The sequence below is a fragment of the Dunckerocampus dactyliophorus genome, chromosome 13, assembly GCF_027744805.1.
Source record: "Dunckerocampus dactyliophorus isolate RoL2022-P2 chromosome 13, RoL_Ddac_1.1, whole genome shotgun sequence".
NCBI lineage: Eukaryota > Metazoa > Chordata > Actinopteri > Syngnathiformes > Syngnathidae > Dunckerocampus > Dunckerocampus dactyliophorus.
Genome location: NC_072831.1, coordinates 9,141,682 through 9,154,721, shown reverse-complemented (window position 1 = coordinate 9,154,721; position 13,040 = coordinate 9,141,682). Strand labels below are relative to the sequence as shown.

Below are 13,040 nucleotides of genomic sequence, written 5' to 3'. Positions count from 1 at the left end.
GGCATCCGGACTGAAGGGAATAACAAATCATTTTGCTCCAAGCTGCTATCAGGTCACAGCAGTGCCACATTTATGTATATCATTTTGCTCATCATGCACTACCTGAGCAGCACAATACCAGATGATCAGCAATTTATTTTATGGAAGTCTTAAATCTTGAAGCATTCAGAATTTACTCTAATAAAAGTGTGTGTGTGTGTGCGTGCGTGTGCACCCTTTACAGGCCTGTAATCTCATCTTCAGGCTCCTCTGAGTAGTTCAAACAGTACAAAGATTGTAATAAGGTTTTTAAACATCTTTTGATGACAGCACTGGGTCCTTGTTAATCAATCATCTAATAAGAATAGCTGATATAGCTGATAAAAATACACAAGAATGACTTCTGCTCTCGTTCACATCCACATTCAATGCACCAACACGAGCCTTGACTTTGGAGTCTTTAAGGTGTTCTCCAATTAACCTCCATTAGTTAACCTTGGTTTACTAATGGATGTTTGATAAGACTAGACTCACCTTCTTCGGTTCCTTTGGTGTCTTGGTTGTCTTCTTCTTCTTCATTTTCTTGTCTTCCTGCTCGGGGTCAGACATGATGGCAGGGTTATCTATACCACCCTTCCAGGGGTCAGCAGGAGACAATAAGGGGTCCTCCTCGCTGCCCCGATGGGCCCTCCCCTTCTTCTTCTTTTGCGTGGCGGGGCCTGTCTCCTCTCCGTCGCTGTCCGACTGGAAGCGTCTTTGGTAGGCCTTTGTCTTGCTGAACAGGATTTTGGAGCGATGTTTGTATTTGGAAGGCCGCCGTCCAGCCTGAGATTTGCGGTCGTATCCATTCTCCTCCTCTCCTCCGCCGTGGAGGCCAAACGAGTTTCGGATTTTGACCAGGCGGCTGTGCGCGTCGTCGGGCTCGGCATATGTGTCGTCACTGTTGAAGCCTCGGGTCCTCAGCAGGGTGTCCACAGGGTCTGCATAGTTGTCTGAAGGCTCCATGTCATTTGAGTGCATCATGGGCCCACGTGGAGTCTTGCGGTTGCTTCGCATTCCAGCTTCAATAGTTTTAAGCAAGTTTGGGTCCAACTTTTTTACATTAGGCTTGGAAAGAGCGGGTTTGGGTCGGACAGGTGGAGGCACTTTGTGGTTGCGTTCGTGGTCGCCGATGGGTGTGCTATGGACCGGATACTCATTGCCCTCCAGGTCGATGCGGTACTTGGCCCGTTCACTGGGTGTGGGAAGAAGCTGAACATCATCGCCTATTGGACTATAAGGTGGGGGGGCTTCATTGTCCTCATCAGATTCCACGTAATAGGTGTTGTATGCTGGTGAATGGCTATGTGGTGAGGTCTGAAAGACCTCTTCACTGGCACCAGTGGTGCACTCCCTTGACGAGCTATCAAACAAAAAGGAACTCTCGATGTTTGGCTTTTTCTCAAGCACTTCGTTGAAGAAGGGCGTAAAAACTTCAGTCTGCCTGTGGTACTGTGACAGCGAGTAAAGTGCTGTAAATTTGGCGGCAATCTCTGTGGCAATATGCTCCCCTTCCGTCATCAACTCCTTGATGGCGTCGTTTTCAAAGAAGTCTGCCTGGCTGTCTGTGATGGCCACCATTTGGACAGGGATCACATCTTGGACCTCTGCCAAGAAAGCACGAAGGGTCGCCATAGAAGCCTTGCGTTTCGCCGAATAGACCAAGATGTAGCCATGCACCAGCTCATCTTTGCGTACACCAATGGCAGAGTGATAAGAGAGGATCGTGACTTGTATCCGCCTCCTGCTATCCCCAATGATCTTGTCCAACATGAGTGTGTTGCTCTGGCCCGGCTGCCCTGCGCTACAGCAGTGCGACTCGAGGAAAGGCGAGAGAATGAGGTCGACGCTGAAGGGGTCCCAACACATGGCGCACATGACTATCCGGAGGTCGGCCTCCGACATGTCTTTGATTGAGGGCAGCGGGGCGAGGACATCAAAGTTCTGCTTGAGCCCCTCCAGCACTGCTCGGAGGCCCTGCTTGATTTGGAACTCTGTGAACTTCCTCGGAAAGGCACCGGACGGGATGTCTACGAACGTGCACTGAAGTTTGTTTGCCAGCTGCTGGCCTTGGTGTCGCAGGATAGGTATGTTTTTACAAACACTGTCCCTCTGGTTGGCCAGGATGAGGATAAAAGGAAGAGGCGGCGCAAACCTCTCTCTTCTGCTCTGGGCAATCTCTGCTCTTATCCTGCCAATGCAATCCCCAATACAGTTGAGGGACTCTATGGAATTGAATACACAGAAGCAGCCATGTGGCTTGAAAGTGGAGACCCATGTATGACTAAAGAGCAGTGTGGAGTTGACATCCACAGGAAGAAGCTCCAATTCATAAATTTTGCCATCAACGGTGTACTCGTCGTCTGTGGACTGAGCTCGAATCTCATTCGCTAGTTCTTGTGAGAGACCCTCCCTTCCCAGGAGACAGAGGTTGATCTTATCTATGTTGGCACTATTGTAGTACAAATTGGAGCGGCCGTGGTCGAGCTGTACCAGCCTGTTTGCTAAAACCTGCTCCACTTTCAGGTCTACACAGTTTTGCCCGCTCAGGCATGTCTCCTTAGTGGGGTGGTAAACAAAGCCAATGTGTTTGAGGAGGAGTGACTCTCGGTCTGGGGCAAGTTTCTGCAACGCTCTGTATCTGGGCTCCTCATTTAACACGCTGTGAATTTCACTCATCTTGTCAAAGCTTGGGGTGGCATTCAGATCCAAGTCGTAGAACAGCTCAGCGTGTTCAAATAGCATTTCCTGAAAGTCCTCTTTGGCCCTTTCAACTATTTCCTGCTGGTGTCTACAGTAAACATCCCTCCTATCTGATTCTGCGATGTACTTGTAGGCTTCATCCTCCATAACAAAGCACATGACCTCCTCCCAAGGCTGCCCTGCACTGATAAAATGAACCCTCTCCAGCGTCTTCTTGAACCTTTCCTTCATCTCCACCCTCCTCTTCTCAGAGAGCAGGTGCTGGACATGGTTATGGTAGATCCTCTCACCATCAGGGGTGTTCAGAAGGTCAAACGGTATTCTCCGATCACTGTTGTCAATGTGGTCTGTCTCGTCCCACGGCGTTTGCTCCAGTACCACAAACCAGCACTGGAAATCAGAGCGGTTCCGGATCACACTTTGCGCCTCGGACCACGTAAGGTGCTCAACCTCTTCTAAGCGACTCAGGAGATTGTTTAGTGTTTTGGGCAGCGTTGTCAGGTACTCTTCTCTCCTCCTTTTGATTTGCTCTTGTTTCAGTTGTGCAATGTGCTTTGTGAACATATTTCTGCCCTTTCTTGAGCCCTCCAAGGTGATGAACTCCTCATAGTCCGGGTTACCTTTCATGTTACTGACCACTCCTTTCCATGTGGTATGGTAATCTCTCACCATCTGCACCATTAGTTTCTCAAATCTTTCTGTTACTGAGGCAACTAGCTGCCTTTGGACTTTAGAGGCGTCCAAGTACGGCACAGTTTTTGGCTTGCCTCGTGTTTTATCCAGCTGCTGGATGAGAGCATTGAAGCAGAGCTCCACGTTGACATTGGAGCGTGCTGATGTCTCAACAAGAAGTACATTTTTCTTGCTGGCAACAAAAGTCTGAAGGTCCCGCAGATGCTGCTCTACTAACTCGTCACATTTTGTGGCAGCGACAACAATGGGTTTCTTTGACTTTACAATTTGGGAGTAGAGGCTGTTGACAAACTTCATTTGGTCATCAAACTTTCTGTTGCAGCCTTTGCTGACGTCTATGCAGAGCACAAAACCATCAATATTCAGCTTTCCATCAGGCATTTGCTTCTGGTCAAAGTCCTGCTCCAAGCCAAGCTGGTCGGTACAGATATACATGAGCTTCTCTGCAGACTGAAGCTTGGTCGCCGCCGCCCGTTTGGTATACGGCTGCAGGTTGGTACTCCGGTGTGGAAGAAATGTCTGATCATCAATGAACTCTGTCTGCTCGATGACTTGGATTTTACAGTCCAGTCCCTCATCCCCTCTGTGGGGAACCTCTCCCCAGTACAAGAAGTGGTCATTGTTAACCACGCGCCCCCCAAAGTCGATTGTGCTCAGCACTGAGGTGTGCTCAGAGAAGTAGTTGTCCGCGTCAGGACGTATGTATCTATTGCACAGGCAGGACTTCCCCACGCCACAGTTTCCCTTATCTTTCTCCGTCCCGGAGAGGCCAACCACGCTGACAGCAAATGTCGGGGGGCGTGCATCCTTGTTCTTGGCCATTATATCCGCCCACTCATCGCTAACTCGCTTCCAGGAAAAAAGGTCAGGATATCAATCCAGGCCTGCTTGTCAGTGGTACGGAGGCACGTTCATTTTCAGATTCTCCTTCAGCTCGTGGTGAGACCCACTTTCTGGTTCTATCCTGGGTATTCTTGGAGCTGGGATAGAGCAGCTGGTTTCTCCTCTTATCACCTGCCTGCAAGACACAGCATTCACAATTAGAGAAAAATAATGGCTGAACAGTGTAAAATATGCATAAAGGCTATCACACAAAACAATTAGGTAGTCGTTTCAGTTGCCTTATGCCTGTGAGGCCAACCACAGTAATCTGTCATTATTCTGAATGAACATGATAAAGTAATCTATCCTATCACCCTGATCAAGTAACATGCATAACAAGCTGGTCTTAAACGGGATAATTAGGAATTTGAAAGAATTTAAACTCAGCATTTTAAATTGAGCCCCACTTTATTTTGAAAAAAAAAGTTGTTTCCAAACACGTGACAACAAGCTCTCCCCCTTCTGAGCAAACAAAAAGAGAAAGGAAAAGTGATTCGATGACAAGCCGCTCTTAACGTCACTTTTCCCCCGGGCGGAGAAAAAGAAGTCGTTTGGAGCGATTTGTGCCAAGGCAGGATAAAAATGGCATGCTAGTCTGGCCCTTTGACAGCCACTGACCTAGAAATTATTTGCTTCGCAGCGAGAATCAAACCACAGAAATCAAGTCAGAGCAGGGATCTGTTATAAACACCGCCACTATGTAAACCACATCATTTGGGGTGCTTTTCAGCACACATGTTTGAATAAAATCATCATGCTACATAAAAGACCATCTTATTTGCAGCATTTCTGTGGTGATAAAGGTCAACCCAGCCTGAAGGCGTCCGTGACATAACAGGAGGCGGCTGATTGTTGACCATGACGATGATGGCATCCTTTCTAGTGTTGGCTATCCCACTGCCAATGTGTCTGCATGAGCCAAGAAAGTACATGTGTGCAAAAATTCAGTCCACGGGGGACAAATGAGGTTGAGAAAAGATCATGTTTCCAGGGGGAGGGGAGACTTTAGCACCAGCACGGAATCACCCGATTAAGACTCACAACTATTCTGACTGAGTCTTCAACTTAACAGGAATGCCGAGCAAAAACATTATACAACCTGCAGCAACGATGCCTTCCGTTCTGTCACATGACCTGCAGAATGGCTACAACAAATGGCATCCTTCAGACACGCCCAAGACGTTGGATGATGTCAGCAAGAAAACGGTCCAGCAGGTATAGCAGGTTGGCAAACCAAAACACACCTGATCACGAAGAAGGCAGCTAAAGCACTACATCTGTGTACACAACTCCATTTGCACAAGTCATTTATGAATGAAGATATTTATTTCAATGGGTTTATTCACAAAATATATTTATGAATGTGTACTGAAATTTGGTAGTTACCGGTGACAACGATAGTAAAAAAAAAAAACTAAGTAGCTATCAGAGCCACATTTCAGTGCTGAATGAATGCAGACTCTGCCACCTGCAAAAAGTAATGTCTCAGTTGCTCTCTACACCCACACACACACACACACACACACACACAACACTTCCTCATTATCCACCAATCACGGCCACGGGGAGGTGCATTCACAAACACCGGAATTCTGAACATCAACATAACAGGACGAGCATGCCTTAACACTAACTTCATTTTGCTCGACTCCTGCCTTTAGGATTAAGTAGCAAACACCGTTGGAACTATTAACTAGCTATTGTGCAGAATGTATGCAGGGAGGGAGGCGGTCTGGTTGCCATCCAATCGCAGGGCACATATAGACAAACAAACACCACAGGTAATTTAGACTCTCCAATTAACCTAACATTTTGGGAATGTGGGAGGAAGCCAGAGTACCCAGAGAAAACCCACGGTTTTAATTCCTATTGGTAAATTTATAATTGTTATTTTATTTATCATATTGTAGTATTTAAATTGCAGTTCTGTTCAACTTGCATGTCACAAAATTATGACAGCATATCATTTTAGTAAACACACACAGGGCGACTACTACTACTCTGGCGAATAATAAACAACAACAATGTTGACTTTAAACAAGTAACTTTTTACAAAACAAGTGCCGCAAGGCATGCTGGGAATCTGGAAGCACTGCCAGCGATGCTGTGTAAGAGAAAGCGCTATACCAAGGCTCTGGCAGCAAATAATAGGCAAGAGGAGCCTATGTTCACGCTCATGTTCTGAACAGCCTTTTTTAAAATACTTGAAACAATTTTTTGTGGAATACTTGATTCGGCCCAGACTCTACCTCCAGAGGCCCCCAGGTAAGTTGAGTTTGAGAACCCTGATATAAATGATACCCAAATATAGGTAGTTATATATGTCCTGACTAATGCGAGCAAAAATGCAAACTATTGCATTTATGAAGTGACAGCTGAGAAAATGTGCAATAGTATTGTTTTTGGTTGATTGCCCAACTGAACATTACAGCGTGGCATTCTTCATTGTTGGTCGGCATCCAGACCGCAGTGTTTGAGCGAGTCACTCACCCAAATCCAAACATCTGGTTCACATATTTGGTGAGGCAAAATCAGTTCCCATTCCCGCCTGTGTCTTAAAATACATGTAAACAAACCGAAGATGGAGCCTGTATACGGTTCCACTTGGGCACAGCCTGTGTAAGTGTTGTGACTACGTACGTCACACATCCCTATCGGTGTATTGGTGTGAGGCTGCATTAAGGATGTATTAAACTATCACTCGGCAGGCTGCTTTTAGAGATGACTAAATGCTGTTAAGCCCCCTACCGCAGCACAACACACCACCAGGGACGGTAAACCTTGTCAACTTAAACCCTGCTCGATTAAAATAAACAGGTTGCCTTTTTCAACCTAAACCACTAAGCAGGCCTCCAACAAAGAAGAGTTTTACTTTAAACAAGCCAAGATGCTACTGACTCATCCCATTTTTCCCACGAGAGGTCCGATGCAAGAAGCAGTCTTCCAGGCGGAAAACATGCATTAAACTTTTAGGCAAATTACAAACGACCTCTCGGGAAGCAACATATGAGCTAAGCGGCTAGACAAGCCTCTAGCTTTGTACTTCCCTTGTCATAATTTATGACAGCTATGTCGGATCATGGAGCCTTCCAGGCAGTGGGAAAGTTTTACATGAAGATCTGTCAACATGCTCTTTTTATCTATGTCAGCCATTTTCATTAGTTATGCAACAAAAAATGCATCTCTAGTCACACTAACATGCGATCCAATTTCTAAATTGACAATATTTTTTATGTTTTAGTTAACGTGCTGCATCACAAACAAATCGTGTCATTTTTCATGAGAACTCACGCCGCACCTTCGACCTCCTGAAATTCATCAGCTCACAGGAGAAGCAATTGCATTAACTGACTTTTCTTTTGACTTATCTTTATAACATGCATGCCACTTTTTTAATTGATTGATTTAAATTCTATTCTATTCATTTGTATTTTAAAAAAAGAAACTCATTGCAAGTTCTTTCTTGGCAACGGCCTGCCCAAACAAAGAGCCGCTTCTCGTAAGCAAGCTGATGTGCCTCTGACCATCACTTGGGCAAAATAAGCGCACCACAATATTATATTTTTATACTTACTGTATGTTTTATTTTATTTTATTTTTACCACTTATGGCCTACCGTAGCTCAGGCTTGCAAACCCAAGTTAGTCACTACAGGTAAGTAGCTACAACAGCTACAACTGAGCAGATAACTTTTGTTATATCTTACCGCTGCGTTTATCCGTAATAAGAATAATACAGATAAAAGTTGTGTCTCCGTGTGTAGCTTGAAACACCGCGGGGGAGCAAGAGCGAACCAGGAAGGGCGCTTAATGTCAGCTGACTGATGTCATATGACATCTACAAAATGACGTTTACGCGATCGACCCAAACTATCTTGGCGATCTACCGGTAGCTCGTGATCGACGTAATGGGCTGCTATACAGTCCTTTGATTTCAATTAGGAAGGACAAAAGAATTCATAAATGTGTATTTATGAGAAACATTTCATCTAGATTTTTTTTTTATTTCACTTCACTTTGTTAGGACCTAATTAAAGAAAAATAACCAACCAAATATTAAAACCATTATATAACCATTAAATCGACAGTCAACATGCACTGAGCCCTGGCTACTTACGCCATTTTTAAAGCTCCAAAATGAGCAACAGGTGCAGTATAATGCTGTACGCAGCTGAGAGCGTGCTGTAGTTGAGCTGTACGTTGGACTCTTTCAGGGGAAATGGCTGTGTCTGGATGCGGAGGCTCATCTGTGTCCCTCAAGTCATCCGACACATTGCCACTGATGGCGGTTTGACTAAGAATGGCAGCCATGCGCTCATCCAGTGGGGAGAGCGCTGGGGTTCCCTCTGCTTCACCGGTGGCACACACATTGTTAATGTGCGCAGTGATGAGCTTTTTAGCCTCTCTTTTAATGTCTCAACATTTTTTTTAATCTCCTCCAGTGTTCTCATCACAGAACTCGCCCAATTCACGGCCTGTTACCTTCTGCTATTCTATTTGCTTTGTTTTGTTTGTCATCCCTGTGCCCAAACCTAAAACATAACTTTGGCACACAGAGTGTTTCATGCCGCTATGAATGAGCAGCCCGTTTGGGAAACATTTCCCCCCACAAACGTTCCTTCTCGTCATGATTACAGCATTTCATTCCCAATATGTCAATATCCGCGAGATCCCGCGTTTAAAAGTAGATTTCATGATTCCAATAGGGCCCTGGATTGAGTGTGAATTTCACACACATTGCAGCTATCGAACACTATTTAACTACATTTTCAACATGCTAATGTAAATACCATAACCTAAGAGGTCCTAAATGTCATCACTTAATCGCTTGTCACGTAAAAATGTATTGACACTACACAATGACAAAATACACTAATATATCATGAAGTGAAAACTTTGCATTCACATCAAATTCCTTCAAAAGGTATGCAAATTCAGAAGATTTACTCCTGTAACATGAGGCTTCCTTGTTATGCGCACGCACAGTAGCGCTAGGTGGCAAAACTTGACAACAAGCGACAATTGGCAACAGTTGCTAACAATCGTCACGACCCGGAAACAGAAGTGAAATTTGGTGACATAAAACTCAGCAAGTAAATAATCCAACAACTCCAAAACACTTGTGACCTGCACATTCACCACGCTTATATAACATTAACGTAACATTACAAGTTTATTTAAATTATTTATGCTGTGATCTTTTTGAGCCGTCACTGCATTTATCTACATTTTGCTTTGTTTTTTTTGTTACTAAAAAAATATTTGTGGTGTTGTGCATTAATTATTTTAATTATTAATAGCATTAAGAACTGCATTTGATTTATTATAATTCTGTTATTGTTTGTTATTTATACATACATATGTTCTACTTCACGTATTGTTTAAAAATGACAAAAATGTCCAACAGAAAAGTTTTTTTCCCCTCTTCTTTGCAATAAAGATATTTCAAAATAACACATTTTTGAGCTGTAATTGTAATACTGTGAAACTGTGATATTTTTGCCCAAGGTTATCAGACCGTCCCATGCCTAACAGATACTTTAATAATTCAGAAATTAAGTTTAACTTGGTTAAGAGAATTTAGCAAATTTAATCAGACGTATATAAATCATATTCAAACATGAAGTAGGACAATTGATGAGAGAGAACTTCCCATGTGGCGTTTGAAGTGAAGCACCCTGGTGGGCCTAATTGGGCTCCCCGTCGGGCTTCAACAATCAGAAGCTGCATGTACATTTCCAGAGGTTTTAATCATAAAATGTCGCACAAGCACAGTGTGGCCTCCAGACACACAATCTGATATTGTATCATCAGTGTTACACAGTTTGTTCACATTTGTAAAAGACACCATTCGCCTCGTCAGATCGGCAAACTTCGTGGGACAAATGTTTCCATACTGCCCCGCAGATGAAAATGGTAGGTCAAAACCCCACAAGATGCTCGATCGTGGAAAAGCGTGCCAATGTGGCACTAAGTCAATTCACATTTCTCCTGCTGATATGCTTCATAGTAGCCAGCCTAGTGCTCATGGCGGCTAATGCAGTGTGGATTCCTAACTGACGCGCTAGCTAGGCGGCTAATGTGCTATCTGCTGTTGCGATCACTGCCAGTAAAACGTATACACCTCACAACACAATATTAGTGAATGTTATTATTGTTGGAAATATATCCCTTTCTTCACGTGCGTTCATGGCTGTGCTTGTTTGCACCTGGTTGCTGGTGTCACCCTTAAGTGTTCTCGACCTGAATTGCTTGCAGTCACTCGTCTTTCTATTCTATCTTGCAGTCGATCTGTCAGTTTCAGGAAGTAAATAAATACAAACTTGTCTATAGCGGCCACTAGAGGGAGACTGCAAAAGTGGCCGCAATAGACAGGTGGCCTCTATAGACAGGTTGGTGGCCATTTAGAATGTTGACCAGTAGAGGGCACTGTGGGACTGCGGATAAAAGTTGTAAAGCCCTACTAGGCTTGTTATTCTCCACCACCCACAGAACAAAGCTGTGCTAGTATTGTCTTTTGTTATGTTTGTTTTTAATATATTGTTTTCGAATTTGGATTTGGTTGGCTGATCTTAAACTTTTATGAAGAAAATTTTAGTTTTAATAAAAAAAAGTTGTAATATAATCTTTACATTTAAAACATAATTACAGTACGTTTCTTGTTTCAAATGTGTTTATTATTATTTTTTAACAAATTTCAATTGCAAACTACTGTACACGTTTGTGTGTATGTAACAGGTTTACTTGTTGTGATTCCACTTGTTCTAACAGTGGATGGAATAATGATTCAATAGCGCCCTCTCTCACTCGTGGGCTGTATATACCTGTATGGCAGAGTGTCATTACAGCTTTAGTTCATCAGGAAGTGACGGGAAGTGACGGTGCAATGTCACGAGCAGGAGAGCTAGGCTGAGGCTAACTGTGAGTGTCAAGAGAGTTGGGAAGTGTGTGGATGTAAAGTCCTGCAGTGTTCTCCGCTGTTATTAAAGCGATTAAAGTGCATCGGCGACGTGAGTCTCTCCTTCCCCACAACAAGCGGCATTACAGTATTGACCAGTGCACATTGTCTCACACCAGGAAATAAACGGTGTCACTGTAGTAGCAAGCTCCAAAGAAGACGGCTTTTTTTTGTGTCGAATAGAGAAGATGAGGACTTTGATGGATTTGTGGATGAGGATTGATCAAAAATAACGCGAGTACATTCAAAATACTTCAATTAAGTACAACCAAACTCAGTTTTGCTCCCGCTGACTTTTTAAAAACATACGATAGCATGCATGCTAGCATATGTTTTGGCGTGCATGCAGTATTGTATTGTATTGTAGTGTCACTGGGAGCACATCCTGTTCCCCAGCGTACTTTCCGGTAATGTTTTGGTGCAAATGTTCTTAAAGTTACATGTTTGACCAGGAAATAAACGGTGTCACTGTCTGCAACAAGCTCCAAAGAAGACGGCTTTTTTATGTGGAACAACTGACAGTTTGTGTGTATCTTGTGAATGATTGTGACTGAGCTAGGACTCAGTAATTAAAGTCTACACACGACGCCTTCATTGATTAAAAAATGAAACTTTTTCGTGCATGAAGCTTCTGCTTGAGTCGGCATTTTGGCCGCTATATGCGGTCAGATATTGACCAAGGGATACAAAATGGGTGGCCGCTGGCCGCGTTAGCGAGGTGACCACTATACACAGGGTCTATAACACGTAAATTTTCTGCGGGGGATTTTTCAGTGGCCGCAATAGGGAGGTGGCCGTTCTATGCAGGTGGCCGCTAAGACAGGTTTGACTGTATATTTTATATATGTATATTTTATATATGTATATGTATATTTTATATTACATCTATTCTACGAACACTATGGGGTTTCATTTCAGGGCTAACTGGTTTTATTTTCCAGTTGTCAGTGTCACATACGAAGCCAAAAAAACATACTTGTGGCCATTTTTTTGTGTGTGTTATATCATAGTTATCATAACGCAAGATCAGTGAATGTTATGTTATTGTTGTGATTGTCATTTTCTTGGCTTTGCTGTGAGTTCATGGCTGCATGTGTTTGATTGAACATAGTTTAGCAGTGACGTCACAACCAAGATGCCGTCAGTTCAGAAATCTCCCTGGGGGGCGTGTCAGAATCAACACTTCATTTCACTCCTATTTCACAGTTATTTATCTATGACAGCAATATGACAAAAATGTTTTATTAAGCGAGTGCTTTCATTTTGTTGTTTTTTTCAATCTTTTTTTTGGTGTCACGAGCACTTTGAGGCTAAGACTGAGACTCACTTTCTGGTGTCTGGCTCTTCAGGTACATAGCGACACAGACTGATAACACTTTGACCTCTGCTCGGACCTTCAGGAAGACCACTGCGGTAATTTCAGCAGGAAAGATAAACAATTGATGTTTTGATTGGTGGGGGAGACACAATCATTAGTCTTCATCTCCCAGCAGGACTTAAAACAATTACAACACTGACTGTCACTTCCACTGGCTCAATGAAAAATAACACAACACCCCCCCCAGCATTACTAATGAACCCTTCAATCATTGGATGATTCAAGCATTCCAAGTGGTCCTTGTCTGGTGTGCTTCCAAGACGAAGATCACTTCTATAGAAATGATGCTCCCCAGTTCTGGTTAGGGGTGGGGCAAATCATCAATTCTTAGATGCATCACGATGCAGACATTGACGATTATTAATCGATTCATAAATGTCAATAATTGATGCTAACAGAACCAAAAAAA

At 43.5% G+C, this 13,040-nt stretch overlaps 1 protein-coding gene across 1 annotated transcript in view; it reads right to left on the bottom strand.

Moving 5' to 3' along the window:
• arhgap5 (Rho GTPase activating protein 5) overlaps window positions 1–13,040 on the bottom strand; it is a 53,391-nt gene that overhangs the window by 36,175 nt on the left and 4,176 nt on the right. The window contains exon 2 of the mRNA XM_054796104.1: window positions 514–4,432. Coding sequence (XP_054652079.1) covers window positions 514–4,236 — 3,723 coding nt within the window. The 5' untranslated portion in view covers window positions 4,237–4,432. The remainder of the gene's footprint in view (window positions 1–513; window positions 4,433–13,040) is intronic.